This window comes from Curcuma longa, chromosome 4 (genome assembly GCF_044706935.1).
Source record: "Curcuma longa cultivar G26 ecotype Majalengka, Jawa Barat chromosome 4, ITB_CL_G26_1.1, whole genome shotgun sequence".
Taxonomy (NCBI): Eukaryota; Viridiplantae; Streptophyta; class Magnoliopsida; order Zingiberales; family Zingiberaceae; genus Curcuma; species Curcuma longa.
This window is the reverse complement of record NC_133864.1, coordinates 14,350,522-14,365,394: the sequence shown is the minus strand read 5'-3', so window position 1 is coordinate 14,365,394 and position 14,873 is coordinate 14,350,522. Positions and strand designations below refer to the sequence as shown.

The window sequence follows — 14,873 nt, the reverse complement described above, 5'->3', positions numbered from 1 at the left end:
GGTACAAGGAAAAAAAATCACAATAATTCTTTCAGAGCATGAAAGAACGGAGTATGATGTTATCTATTAAAGCATTGCAACCAATATGTGCATGATTACAGGTATTTATTTGAAACCTCATCATCATAGTGCCAAAAATTTTACATACTAGAAGTCATGTCCATGATAAAGTGTGTCAAAGGAGGTTGAATAATTCTGAGCTTATAGGGAAAAACTAGTAAAATAACTAAAGCTTAATAAGTTGTTGGAAGCTGATTCTCAAAAAATTTTCTAATATTCTTTCTAAAAAACGACAACATTCCAAAAGTGATACGAGAGAATTCTAATATGAACGTGAAACGTAGCCTGTGAAAAGTGAATTGGTCGTATAAGGCATCTCGAACGGGTGACCAAAACGAGGAAAGTTGATAAATTTAAATTGACGGCCAACAACGATGGGCCAAACCCAAGAACTAGGTTTACCTGAGAGTAGAACCAATCGCCTGTCCTGCGCAGCTGACTAACCTGCAAAAGCCAACCCAAGGAAGCGATGCAACCGCGTCAGAACAATTTTCCAAAGGCGGATCATTCGAAGCGTTGGATGGGTGCAGAACTATGAAGCACTCAGAGAAACAATTCCTTTAAAAAAAAACTAAGAGCACGAGAGGATTGATGATTACCGCGACGGTTGTGGCGGTGACACCAATAACACCGAAGAGAAGAAGCCCCCATGCCCTATAAATGTGATCTCGATCCTCCCAAGGTCTTGGCTCGCCCTCCTTATTGCCGGAGTTCATCGCCGCCATGAAATTAGATGCAAGATCGAGATCCAACCCAAGGGACCTAATTCAAGGTCATGCTTCGATCGATCGATCGATCGATAAAAGAACGAGGATGAGCGGCGAGCCAATCGCTCCGTTCGAGAACTAGCCCCCTCGACTCGAAGAAAAAGGCCGTTCTTGAGTTGCCGATGAAGAACAAGACGATGGTTCGGATCCGGGCGCCAATCACCATAGGATCCGAGAAGTCTATATACCTGAGAAGAAGAAGGGTTTTATTGTCTAGTGATTAATTAGTTTAGTGTGATTGAATTTTATACCATTATTATAAGCACAAAGTAAAAAAATGTATTTATTTTAGATAGTCTTGATTACACGTGTTAAGTACACTGTGTAAAGGTTTACGTTAAATGATTTGTTAAAAGAAATACAAAAAATAAGGCTATATAATAAAGAGTTGTTAGACAAAGAAAAAGATACATTAAATCCTTGCGAATACAAATTGATCTTCTCATACATATTTTATATCTTGATACAAATTTAAATCACGAGATTTCTATTACCAATCTGAAATCTCCGATCCATTCAAATCATCACTCGGAGCGATTAGTAGTCCTTCCACTCGTACAATTAAACACGAATTAATTTTAAATTATTCTTGAAATATGGTGGGAGGAAAACTAGATCAGGAACTGTATTCTTTGAAAGGATTCTGTTGGTAAGATTGGCTAGTATTGTCTATCGTAAAAGCATAACCGCACACAGAGAAGTTATAGGATCATGGAGTCCTATTTGTTTTCCATCATGTGGATTCCATGCAGGGAATTTAAGATAGTTTCTGGAACACTATGCCATCAAAGTCAGAAAAGAAAAAGAATAATAGATATATCGTATATAATTCACTACCGATCGCCAAGGTCAGCTCCAATCGTGCAAATGGACCGACTTAATTAAATTCTCAGAATGAGAATTTATTCTCGAATATTTGGTGAAATTTTGCAAGCTCTGCAAAATTCTAAGCCTACAGTCTGCTCCTTTTCTCCTTGCTTTGGTTGCATCATTAGATGCATGCATCAACATCTTATCGCCACCGCCCTGCTCCCTTTTCATTTGCTTTTTTTTTCATCAGTCATCACCTCCCCTGTTTAAATTACAGGCATACTTGTTGTTTCACATACGACTCATTAACTTAGAATAAGCGAAGCGAATGTCGTTTTTGCATAGTACTTAATTTTATGGAGGTCTAAGTCAATACTAAACTTTTAATCATGTTAAACGTATTGTATATGGAATAACACGGAGAAAGGGGATGCCAAGGACCAACTGATCGAGGCATCCAATAATTTCAGCAGATTTGAGGATTTAGCGTTCATGGGTTCCAAGGAATAACATTGAGCGAGTCCACACAAGTTATTATTATTCTTTACAGACCAAGCACACTGCTTTCCTGGACCTTCTGTCCCAATGTTGCAAATTTGCACAACGCTCTATAAAATTTGAAAGATAGTACGTTCGTGAGAGGATAAGCTTTCCTAGGGTAACAATCACCAGGCACACATCAGCTTCCTGTTTGGAGCTTGCGTGTAAAGCGGTAGAAAGTTGACTAGAAAGGGCGTGGCTGAGAAGAATAAAATCATGAGCAGCTAGCCACCAAGGGAACGGTAGGTGCGACTAAAGGTTGTGTGTATTGTGCAAGAGGAGGCAAATCTTAGTTTACCCTCTTACGCCATCTTTTGCGAAGAGTGGTCCTTCATGGAATCTTTTCCCAGTTCTACTCTAGTTTGCCGACGTCCAAAAACAGATGCAAAATCCTATATTTCTGCAGGAATAATCGACTTCCCCACTTCATCATCATTCTCCAGCCCTCTATATAAATAGAAAACCAGAGAGATAGCGAAGCGTGCAATTAAGCATGACGATGAGCCAGGAGGGTGCCTGTGACATCAGCCTTTCTCTCGAGCTGAGCATTGGCCGGAGCAGGAGGAGCGCCAAGGAGTGCTCCGAGCCCTGCTTCACATGTAGCCTTAGCGACAGCTTCGGAGCAAGTGATGCTGGCCTCTCTGTCAAGAAGGAAATTGCTAGTCATGATATAGCATGCGAGGAGGTGGAGGTGGAGGGGCTGTCGTTGTTCCGCAGCGGTACTGGCAGCGACGAGGACGACGACGTTGGCGTGAGGAAGAAGCTTAGGCTTACAAAGGAGCAGTCTGCTCTGTTAGAGAACAGATTCAAGGAGCACAGCACCATAAATACGGTAACTAATAAAACTTGCTCAGTTCCAGGTCAATTTGCATGCCGCCGCTCACCGGTTTGATTTATTGTTTACGCTGGTGTGTGCTCAGAGGCAAAAGCATGCCCTGGCTCAGCAACTCAATCTCCGGCCACGGCAGATCGAAGTATGGTTTCAGAATAGACGAGCAAGGTTTGTCTCTAAATCCATCCAATTTTTAACGTGGTAAAAAGAAAAGAAGCACGAGAGAATTAGCTCTGTTGTGGAACGTGTCAGGACTAAGCTGAAGCAGATGGAAGTGGACTGCGAGTTCCAAAAGAAGCGCTGCCAGAAGTTGAGCGACGAGAACCGGAGGCTGCACAAAGAGCTACAGCAGATAAAGACTCTGCTCAAAGCTGCACCATCTCACATGAGCTTCCCTGCTGCAGTCAACCTCACCATCTGCCCTTCCTGTGGGAGGAGAGGTCACAGTAGTGCTGGCAATGACCAATAAGTCATTTAGGACAACCTCGAATCCACACACGTTCCTCTCTTTTTACTGGGAACGGAAGCATTGCAGTGCCGCGAAGCATCATCAAAGTGAATATTTTGACTTTAATTTCTCGTCAATGGTCGGTCAATATGTGAAATGTAACCCCTGGTGCAATCGTTCAGGCTTAGTCGCCAACCATGCATGACTGCACTCTGTAGTGTGCCATTACTTTGCTAGCAAGAACACGTTTGATAATTTGAGTTGCATGCTGATTGGGACAGGTAGCCATGGATAAGAAGGAATTGAGGGCACGTGAAGATGACACAGTTCGATATCAGCACGAGCACTCCCCTCGCTCCGTGATAAGCTATAACCGATCGAATTGGTTCAGTGCAGGGAATATCATGGGAGCCCCCAGTGAGAACATATGCTGTCGGCCACTTTCAATGTGGACGCCGTTGCAGTTTGTAATTATCCGAAGTGTGTGACTAATGTGAAGTAGTACTAAGAAAAATTCCCACAAATTGGGAAAAAGGGACCATTATTGAGAGGCACCCGCTTAAGGTACAAGTCCGGCAACGAGTCATTTCTGATCTTTCTATCTTTGCGTAGGAAAAAGAGTGCAAACATATAAAGCCAGCAAAAAAAAATTCAAGCACAGGTATCTTTCTTTAGTATTGCAAGTTTAACCATGGTTGGTTGCTGCAGTGAAGCGGTTGATTCTTAACCGATTAACCGATGTGAAATACCCTGTTGATTGCTTCACCCCTTCTACAGTGAGCTATTAGGCCAAAGCCAAGTCTGTCATGATTTATTCTTTTTTTGAAATCGTTTGAGACAGTTCTTGTATGCCACAAGGCTATTAAGAAGCAATTTCATATGGTTAAAAATGAGATCATCCAACGTTGTGGCCAATATCATTCGTAGGATAATCACTATTCCATCCGATGCTATAGAGAAAGGATAGAAAGAGCATGGGTCAAAAACAGCTACTTAGAAGCATATATAGTAGATCCCAAACGAGACCACACCATGGCCACAAGTGTGTAGGGAAAACAAGAAGAGAGTCGAACCTTCTTGACGTTAGCATGCACAAGTGAAATAGTTGTGGAGTAGTTGGCAATAAAACTACGACTTTACGCAATCAACACACCTAGCTTTAACTGTAAGGAAAAGTGGAGGAATACAATTGAGTTCGTCCATGATGGGGGTTAATCAAAATTCGTTAAAGATTGATTACAATAACTAAAATATTTTAATATTTATTGCATATGGGAACATAAATATATTTGTAAAATGATAGCACATGAGATGAGATGGTAATTAATTTTCTCGTCTCTTTCTCATTCTTTCTTTAAAAAAAATGATATTTAGACAGAAGACTTTTTATTGTAGCAATTATTTTTTGATTGATATGAGCAATTACAGATTTTTTTTATCCTAATAATTAAATTTGTAAATCTACATAACTAAGTCCCTTCTTTCTTATAAATATCTCCCATATATGCATAATCACTACTCAATTTTGTTTTTCTTTAAAATATTATAAATCTTTTTTCTAAATCCTCCCCTCTTAACTAAAATTTAGTATAATTTACCTCTCAACTCATAATTTTGTCTCCACCACCTAGAGACTCATACAATGAGATAGATAATTGTTTAATTCCGATCCTCTCATTGAGATTGAACTTAAAGGGAGGATATATTCCATGTTAGAGTTTCCTATCACCATGCTAATAAAAGTTTGGTTCCCATTCCATCTCTTCCCAAATTATAGATATATAAAGTGACTTTGGTTAGGGTCTCGTAATGTGGATCATTGTTAAAACAGGGTGCAACAAGTAAACATGCAAATGGTAGTAAGAGAGGGAGCCTATTACTGTATAACATATACGTCAGAGAGGAAAAATATATGAGAAGGGGATCAAAGGGAAAAGGGCCACCACCACCATAGTCCGTCTTCTAGTTTCATCTTTACTTGTGTCTTGTCATTTTCGATTTCTTAATAAATCTAACAAAAAGAACGCCAGTTTTCTCCTACAATCGAGTCAACCAGAAAAACGTGAAAGCACTGACCTAAAACTCAAAAGCTGCAAACATATCTTTTCCTATGGTTGTATATGTTTGTATGAAAAGCCGCGAGGTGATGCGTGGTTGAGGTGACTGCCACCAAACCCTCCCCTACATGGCCTACGAGGCGAGGTCAGGAAAGCCAATGTACCCCCACGTAGAGAGGCTCCCACCACCATGCATCCCTTCTCGTGCTAATTAGCAGTACTCGCCATTTAGCACCTGATTAATAAACTGCTGCAGCTTCTTTTAGTGACACTCAGTGTCTGGCTGCAACATTTCAACTGCAAACGACGTTAACGAATCCGTATTACCCATTCGATTGCGCCGGATGTGGGGAGTTGCGAAGAGTCAAGGGTAATGAGTGGGATCTACATTAATTCCTCAATGCTTTAATGGATTAGGACTATGTTCCATCTCGAGGGATGATTAGTAGTTCTGTGTTCGCCTGAAGGCTCAAACAGGAGCAGCTCTAAGTACACCATTTCTTTAAACGAGCGCAATCATTAAGCTAGCTAGACGAGTAAATTATGTGAACATATATTAATGTGATGGGTGAGCTGATAGATTTAAGATAGATTTTACCTGGTTGACGATGAGGATGACGGTAGTAGATTGGCAGAAGTAAGATTAGTCATGTCCATGATAGTTTTGCTTGGTTGGTCAATGCATATACGGCAACAATATTTGATTTAAATGGGCTTTGTTGAGCATAATATATCTGTGACATCATAACTTACAAAATAGAAAAATTCAGATAACATAACAGAACAAATAAGACTGAAGAAAAATATAAAATAAATCAGATTAAACAATAAAAATTAAGAAAATACAAACTATAAACTCTTAATATTTATATGATTGTAGAATAAATACTCATTCTAATGTGATATGATTCTATATGGCAAATAAGTAAACTGTTTTTTTTTAACTTTTACACTAGATTTTTTCTATACTACTTTATAGATGAAGTTGAAATATTCTCAAACATTGCCATGATGTTTATGTCTATAGTTAATATTACATGAAAATGCTTCTATTTTTATTGCCTCCTCCGACTTTAGTATTTACCATTATTTCTTTGACACGACGACAAGAGAACGTTAATGTTGGAAATTTGAGTAGCAAATGCAGGAAGGACACTAATCCATGTATTGGTGGAGTTTGTTTTTATTTAATTATGTGCATAAATATGTAATATATTACGATTTGTACTTGTGAACACAAGAGGATAAAGGTTAGAGTCGAAAAGTCTCGACTATTTTCATTATATTCTTATATAATTTTTAAAATATTAATTATCTTAAATCGAAATATTATCTTAATGTGAATAGTCAACAACTCAATTTTATACTGTGGAGACATAATTAAATTAGTTAGAAAAGGACAAAAGTTCAAATTTTGATGAAATTAAGATAATATTCTCATCTGATTCATTATAACTTTTTGATTTATCTTTTTATAGATAGTTGTGGAGCTGACTGGATGAGACCGCTGAGATGACAGATTCCACTTTTTATATCAGAAAAAATATGAAAAATTAAGAAGAAATATTATTTGTGTCGAATCTTTGCCGCCCACCCAGCATGACCTAATTTTCAGACTGAGATTAACATAACAAGACTCAGTTTTTGCCTTTTTGGCGGATTATACCGCTCCACGCTGGGTCGCCGGCACGGGGAATTCCAGCTAGCTGGACGTGAAGATGGAAGAACAATCCAAGGGAATAATGCAGTGTCTCTTGGAGGCAAGTGGTGGCATGGGGAAGCGGCGGGGGCGGAGGCGGGACGCAATGGATGCCTGCTGCCAATCACTGACAGGTCTTGTCAGTTGTCACCTTCTCTCCACTGAGCCAGCACAGGCGCATGCAGGTGGATCCCTCGGCTAGCGAAAGCGAAACTCCCGGGGGGCGACTCGCTCCCCTCCCCCGTCGGCCCTTCTGATTTCCTCCGTTCTCACTTCTCGTGGCAGTCTGCGCCTGGCACAACAGCATAGACATCACTGACAGTGCCGCGATGCATGCATATTGTTGATGGTTCGTTCATGCCCAGAATCACTGTTACTAATAAGGCGTCTTTCAATTATACACGCACATGAATTAAGTTATTCGAGGAGCTGTATCTGACTGACATCACATGGAGCATCCTTCACTGCTTTAATATATTCCTTCTTTCAAAACCTCCCATGCCACTGTACTTGTGAATAAGAATCCATACGCGTCATTGATGGAATAGAATTAAAGGACCTGGAATGATAATTTCAGATATAGAATCTGGATTTAAGTAGGCGTGCAGTTTTGTTAACCTTGAAATTTAATGATAAACTCATTAAAATCAACCCACACACACACCACTCGATTATGATGGGCACTGACACTGTGAAGGCCCAGAGCGGGATGTGTCTAATCATTAACTATTAGTTTAAAACAAAGAAAGAGAGTATACACCATGAAAAAAAAAATACAAACATCCTTATTAGTAATTTGAAATACAATCATAGTACACATAAAACGTATACCAAATTAATCTGTTTCTACTATTAGAACTGTGATATGATATTATCAAATGTATATGATACACATACAAGTTAATCTTGTGATTTTTGTAAGATGTAAAATAGATTTTTTTTAAAAAAATAAGACGTTATGTATTTTTATCTAGACATTTTAAAATTTAACCATGCTATCAAGGATGTCAAACAATGTTGTTTTTGTTCTTAATGACAAAGAATTGAAATACTATACATGTAAGTGGGTATGACATACATCAAATGCATAAATTTTTAAAAGAAAATTCTTCATACTAAAATAATGCAGGTATGATGTGACATAGCAATACAAATTCATATTATCATGACAAGATACATATATGAAATAATGTCATGGCATGTGATAGGGCACACAATCATGGTAGTTATGGCTCATAAGAATAAATACCTAGATTTTCATTTAAGTGTCATCAACTAATCACCAGGCCAAATCCATATTTTGACATAGACGGTCATATCTCTCTCGAATATATCAAAAACCCCAAACTTGATGCATTCTTGAATGTACCAATTTGATTAATCCCAATACTTCAATTGATATTCACACACTTCAAAATCCTCAAGAATAATATTTAAATCTTTATTTTTAAGATATCACAATACCTTAAAAATGTTGTAAAATGTCAACTTCACTATAGTTGAATTAACTGCCCTTCAAATTAGGATTAACACACCATATACTTATTCAGTGTGAAGAGATCACATTCTTAGAAATTCATTACCTATTGGAGCTCCTTGGTTGCAATTGGTACTCATTAGGGATAACTTTCCTACATACTATATCTTAATGACTTTCTTAGGCTTCTTAGAAGCCATCATAGTAGTCTCCTCAACACTAGGGATAACCTTCTTTATAACTATGACTTAACTCCTAGACTTAGGGTTAGTTCCATAGCTATATGAAATTCTATGGTATGAGGTCATACTTTCCTTGAACTTATATTTTATCTCAAACCCATCTTGTCCATAGATGACTCTTGTCTTCCTAAACCTAGCTAGGTTTGCTTCTTGAACCCTTTAACATTATTTGTCATTTTCTTAACAATCTTTTTTAACTTATCAAGTCGATCCTGACCTTAAAACTTAATTTTTCATTTCTAAGTCATTAATCCTTAATTTATAATGAATGTTTTGATCATTTTTCTTTCTAGGTAAATGTCTAAATTTCTTAGAGTTCTTATCTAGATAATTCTTATCCTTAGATTAAGTAGGTCTATTATGAAATACTTTAAACTTATCTTTAGGTCTATCATATTTTCTATTTTCATGATAATTAGCACTAAGAGGATATAATTTATTTCTAATATGCTTATTATCTTAAAATAAAGAAATACCATTAACTAATGATACCTCAGATCTTACCTTAAGTGCTCTCTCAAAACTTGAGCTCCCTCTTTTGTTTTTTTACTTTGATGTCTCCCCCTTGGATATTGATTCCGGTAATATCCATTTTGGTTGCAAAAGAAACAGACAATGTGGTCCTTCCCTTTTCGCACCAAGAGTTTGACTTCTTTTGATTAGGTGTCCAGGTAGACGTCTTCATCTTAATCAATCTTGGATACTTGCTCTTGTAATATCTTTTTCTCTACACTCAAAATAAATATTGTGATCTTTATTTTTAACAATTGAAATTGTTATACCTTCATGAGTTGGGCTATCTCTGCTCGTAAAGATGACACACCTCTTCCTCATTGGCTTCAGATGATGAGGCTTCTTCCTATTTCAATACTATTGACCTATGCTCCCCCCCCCCCCCCAGTCCTTGAGATGGATGCCTCTTCAATATTCATCTCGGATGTTGAGCACCTCTCAACTTTCGAATCCTCTTGTTCTTAGGCTAATAGTCTTCTTATTGTACTCATAATCATCTTGTGTTGGTAGGATTATATTGTATCTTCATTGAGCTTGATCAACTTGTTCCATAGTTCATTTGCATTCTTGTATTTACCTATCTCACACAAACTAACATTAGGAATCAAATTAGTTAAAATCTTGATTATCTTATCATGGGTCTCAAATCTCTGAGCTTCAAACCTTCTGTTAGAGTAAACCATTGTGTTGGTGCAATCAACCTTAGGTTAAGGTTGATCAGGCTCGGTTTGACTTGAGTTGGGGATGTTTGATTTTGTTAGTTAGGTGTCAAGTAGGTCTAGGTTAACTAGATACTTGACTAGAGAAAGTCTAAGTTGGTCATGGAGGATCATACACTTGGCACGAGACGAAAAATTTAAGACGGATCATAGAGGACCAGACACTTAACACGAGATGGAAAGTCCAAGTGGGTCAAGGTTAACTGAACACTTGGTGATTGAAAGTCCAATAAGGAAGTTGGCAAGAGAAAAGTCCAAGTGGGTTAAAGTTGATTGGACACTTGATGATTTGAAGTCCTGATAGATCAAAGTTGATTGGATGTTAGGCAACAATGAAGTCCTGATAGGTTGAGGTCAATCGGATACTAGACAACAAGAAAATCCTAACAAGTCAAGGTTGATCAGATGTCAAACAACAATAAAATTCTAGCAGATTAAGGTTAATTGAATGTCATGCAATGATGAAGTCCCGGTAGGTCAAGTTGACCTGATGCTAGACAAAGAGAAAGTCCCAGTATGTCAAGGTTGATCGGATGTTAAACAAAGAAGAAATCCTGGTAAGTCAAGGTTGACCAGATGCTAAACAACGGGATGTCTTGATAGGTCAAGGATGATCAGATATCATACAAAGGAAGCCCAGAAATGACAGAGTAAACTTGTCATAATAACTTAAATATCAGAATGAGAAGAAGCCATTATTTGATCGCTAATCATTTCAATCGATTAGTAGAGGATATCAATCGACTGATAGGCAAAAATCAACCTTAACAGCAACTGTATAAGTAGAGTTTCACTTGAAGGAGAAGGAGCCAATTCTTGAGGGTTTGAGGAAATGCTACTGCATTTCCAAATCAACAAAAGATTATTCTAAGCAACAAAAAAAACATTCAAAGAAAGATCTCATTTGTAAAAATATTTTTACTTTCATTTGTATTATTGTTTCTTATTGTATTATTGTGTTTTTATAAGAACACGGGTCCTAACACATTACTCCATATCCATCTTCAAGAAATACTCCATCCTTGCCTTCCATGAAACAAACTCTCCTAAATCGAAAGACAGAGGTACTCAAGTGTCGTATCCAAATCCATCTTGAGGTTCCATCTCGGAGTTCAAGTCGAGCTCCATTGACTAGTTCTTTGACTTGTTGATATTGAGAGCTTTGATATCACTTATTAGAACTGATAGAATCAATATATCGTAATGTATGATATTATCCACTTAAAGTTTAAGTTCTCATGATTTTATTTTTTGACTTTACCTAAAATATTTATACTAATAGAAATATCTATTATCTTATAAATTCATGATTTTTTTCTATGTATTTTTAATATGGAATGTTGATTTAATCTCAATATTTGTCGCATATAATAATCTAAGATATAACACACATGTAATAATCTAAGATATCTATCACAGAAATCTTATAAAAAATAGTTAATATATTTAAAAATATAATTTCCCTATTTAAAAATAATATTTGATCTTTCAACGAACCCAATTGTTGGTCGTCAACACACAGACATCTTGTACGATGCTTTGTAATTGCGTACTAGCTCTCACAACCAATGTACTAATAGGAGGAATGAATCCGATAATATTTAGAGTAAAAATTTTTCTCTATCAACTAGATTTTACATAAGTAAATAATCAAAATCATGTTTTATCCGTAGAAATGAATTTTATTTTAGATTACTTAAAATGCAATAAAAAACTTACAAATTATATTATTTACATATATACTTGTTTTTTCATTACTTGTCTTCTTCAAATTCTTCATCAAAATAGTCACAAATTAAAAGGTCAGGTATATACTTAAACATTAGGTTTAGAACTATATATACATCTGTAATATTAATATTGAAAATTTCTCAATTTATAGATTGAATTGACAGCCTCCATTATTCCTGAGGAATGCCCCACCACGCTGCGATGTGTTGCTGTAAGATTGAAGAAGTTATATGACCTTAGCATCGACAACATTCCAAACTGTTAGAATTGCATTATGCAATAACATTACACCAATCACAGAGTGCCTGACCCATTCAGTATAATCAAGACCATAAAAGCACCATAATATTAGTAATCTCCAGGCTGCCATGCATGTATATGAGCTTCCACTTTACCGCAACACTTTGAAATTTCGAGTTCAAATTTTGAATATAATATGTGTCGTCCAACAATCAACTAAGATAAACTCGACATTGGAGGACGATTGACGTGAAAGGCAAAAGTGCTATTGTTTGGCTTTAGTTGGAGGAGGACGAGGGAAGCAACAACAAATCAATAATTAGTGCAGTGCCCTTAAGAAACGTGAAATGAACCAGGATAAATAAATAAATTTCTGAGGATGAATTCCATTCAGTTATTCCTCGGCCAAATGGCTTTACTTTGCCTTTGCTAGCTACTTCAGCGTCAGCTTTAATTTGCTTAATACACGGAGTCATGGAAAATCTATGTCGGAGTATATCCTATATAGTGTGTCCATATCCCTTTATGTTCATCGTAACTCAAATGTATAAGCTTCTTTATTTTTACACAAACAAGATTAAAAAAAAAAAGACAGACTGCCAAGAGCATGAAGGGGATATGATGTGTTTTGCATATTTTAGCAATGACTCGTGCTTGGTTAATACCACTAACTGGCCATCGATCATATTCCATTTAACTAACAACATTAAATGATGATAATTAAAAATACAAAGACAGTGTTAGGAAACAACAAATACTAAAATATATATGAGAAATGAGAAACAGTCCTTAGAAGTTATAATCATTCTTGTTTTATCTCCTTTTTCATTTATAGAAAACATAGCTTAATTACATACACATAGTACACTAATGATTTTATTAAAGTGAAACTTTATTTTGCCACCCAAATCTCCTCTTTTTTTTCCTCTCTCTCTCTTTATCTTTACGAAACAATGGAAGCCGCAGCCAGTACTACGCAACCAAGTCGAGAAACTTTGAGGACTTGACGTTAACAAGTGGACTTATAAATACCCTCTGGCAGGTTATACCGACGACGATTAATTAATGAACAGCAGGAGAAGAATATTAATTACAGTAGCATTGCAGATTGGACACGAACACGCTAGCAGATAGCTCATCCTATAGATGGACAGCAAAATAATGCAGGAAGAGGAGGATCGTGGCTTGCAAGAAGGTGAGCAGCTAGCTTCCTTGTGATATAGACAAAATGTCATATCAGATATATCATTCACAAATGCTTTGCATCTTTCCCATCATCATGTTTTAACTTTATTCCCATCTCGTCGATAGCTAGCTTCCTGTTCTCCATGAGTATTTCTTCAGTAGGGTTTAGCCTTGCTTCAACTTGGACTTCTACTGAACAACCATAATTACACCTCCAGTTGTACTCCCTCAACAAAACATCTGCAAGAATTATTTATAGTGTTATATATATAGTTTTCAGCGTTAATTGCAGGTTGCCTTTGATTTGTCAGATCACAATTTGAATGAGTTAACTAAAATTGATCTTATTCAATAATTAATATATGTACCATTCCATTTTAAATTTTGGAACATAATCAAGATGGGTATATATATTGCTTGTGGCACTTATATACTGGTGTTGTGTTATGAGTTGGTATCACTGAGTCCATTAGGGAATTAATATATTTTATATGATTTTTATTCTGCAAAATAGTTAAACAATAACTAAATAAAAAGAGAAAAAACAGAAAAATATTATAAAACATTGTTCATTTACTTTTTGGAAGAAAGTAGAGTAAAATGTTTACTTTATTATACAATATAAAATTTTGAATCTGAACAAAAAATAAAATTTTTTATTTAAATTGAATGGAAATAATATAGAAAAAATTTTAATATATTTTTTAGTTTTGTGATCCTAAACTCTAAATCAGAAAAATGTATAATTTATGTCCCTCCTATAAAAAAGAATACTTATAAAGTGAAATAACTTTACGGTTTGGAAGTTTTTGCCAATTTACTTTTGATAGCTATTCCAATGTGATCGTAACTTAGTATGTCTAATTGTACTTATATCAAATAGATTGATTTAATGTAAGCTAGACATAAATTATTATATCAAGTTGTTTAGTGAAGCAAATTAATAGTGTGGAGATATATTATTTTCATATTTTTAACATATTATGTATTGACATCGTCAATCAATTTAATCATTGTTTCAAAGTGTCAATCAAATAAAATACTTAATAATTGAAAGTAGTATGTTTGATATAACTTTGCATGACAAGATTTGAATTTAGTTAAGCACATAAACAAATTGGCAACCCGTAGCTTAATCTACTACGTAGACATATGGATCGTGCTACCTTTATAGGGTTTTAAAGTTTTAAAATGGATGACATTTCCAATTCCTTTTCAACAATGCATGCGAGCAAAAATCCTATGCCATGGGAAAATATTCAACAATCAGATATTCACGGTCACAAACTATTACTAAATACCATGTCCATAATTTGCAACGATGCACAAGAAAAATATAATAGAATGAGGCATTTGCTATTTTAATTAATTTTGCAAGAGTTAGAAAATCATCATTATCTAACGTCCAAATGAGATATATATATATATAAATGTTTTTGAAAATTTCAGTTTTTAACGTTTTTAATATTTTAATTAATAGCTTTGACAATGACACGTAAACTAAGTGTCTCATAGAGTGCTTTGTTTTCCCACTGACAATATGTTACATGTGT

The 14,873-nt window shown here is 35.9% G+C and overlaps 1 protein-coding gene, 1 long non-coding RNA gene and 1 pseudogene across 2 annotated transcripts; 2 read left to right on the top strand and 1 right to left on the bottom strand.

Moving 5' to 3' along the window:
• Positions 1 to 457: 457 nt before the first annotated feature.
• On the bottom strand, positions 458 to 897 carry LOC141826169 (uncharacterized). Its single transcript, XR_012601620.1, has 2 exons — positions 660 to 897; positions 458 to 504 (listed from the first exon to the last, which is right to left on the bottom strand). It is a non-coding gene; the product is annotated as an uncharacterized LOC141826169 (long non-coding RNA).
• A 1,773-nt stretch (positions 898 to 2,670) lies between these two features.
• LOC141828495 (homeobox-leucine zipper protein HAT22-like) lies at positions 2,671 to 3,697 on the top strand. The gene is made up of 3 exons (XM_074715937.1): positions 2,671 to 3,009; positions 3,098 to 3,177; positions 3,262 to 3,697. Exons 1-3 carry the CDS (start codon positions 2,671 to 2,673, stop codon positions 3,476 to 3,478), a joined length of 636 nt encoding a protein of 211 aa, XP_074572038.1. The 3' UTR covers positions 3,479 to 3,697.
• Positions 3,698 to 7,232: 3,535 nt separating this feature from the next.
• LOC141827131 (homeobox-leucine zipper protein HOX15-like) overlaps positions 7,233 to 14,873 on the top strand; it is a 9,387-nt pseudogene continuing 1,746 nt past the window's right edge.

Excerpts from the sequence above, each read along its gene's own strand:
- LOC141828495 (XM_074715937.1), top strand. The coding sequence starts at position 2,671 with ATGACGATGAGCCAGGAGGGTGCCTGTGACATCAGCCTTTCTCTCGAG. Across the intron at positions 3,010-3,097 it reads AGCACAGCACCATAAATACG|AGGCAAAAGCATGCCCTGGC; the intron begins GTAACTAATAAA and ends GTGTGTGCTCAG. Across the intron at positions 3,178-3,261 it reads TTTCAGAATAGACGAGCAAG|GACTAAGCTGAAGCAGATGG; the intron begins GTTTGTCTCTAA and ends GGAACGTGTCAG.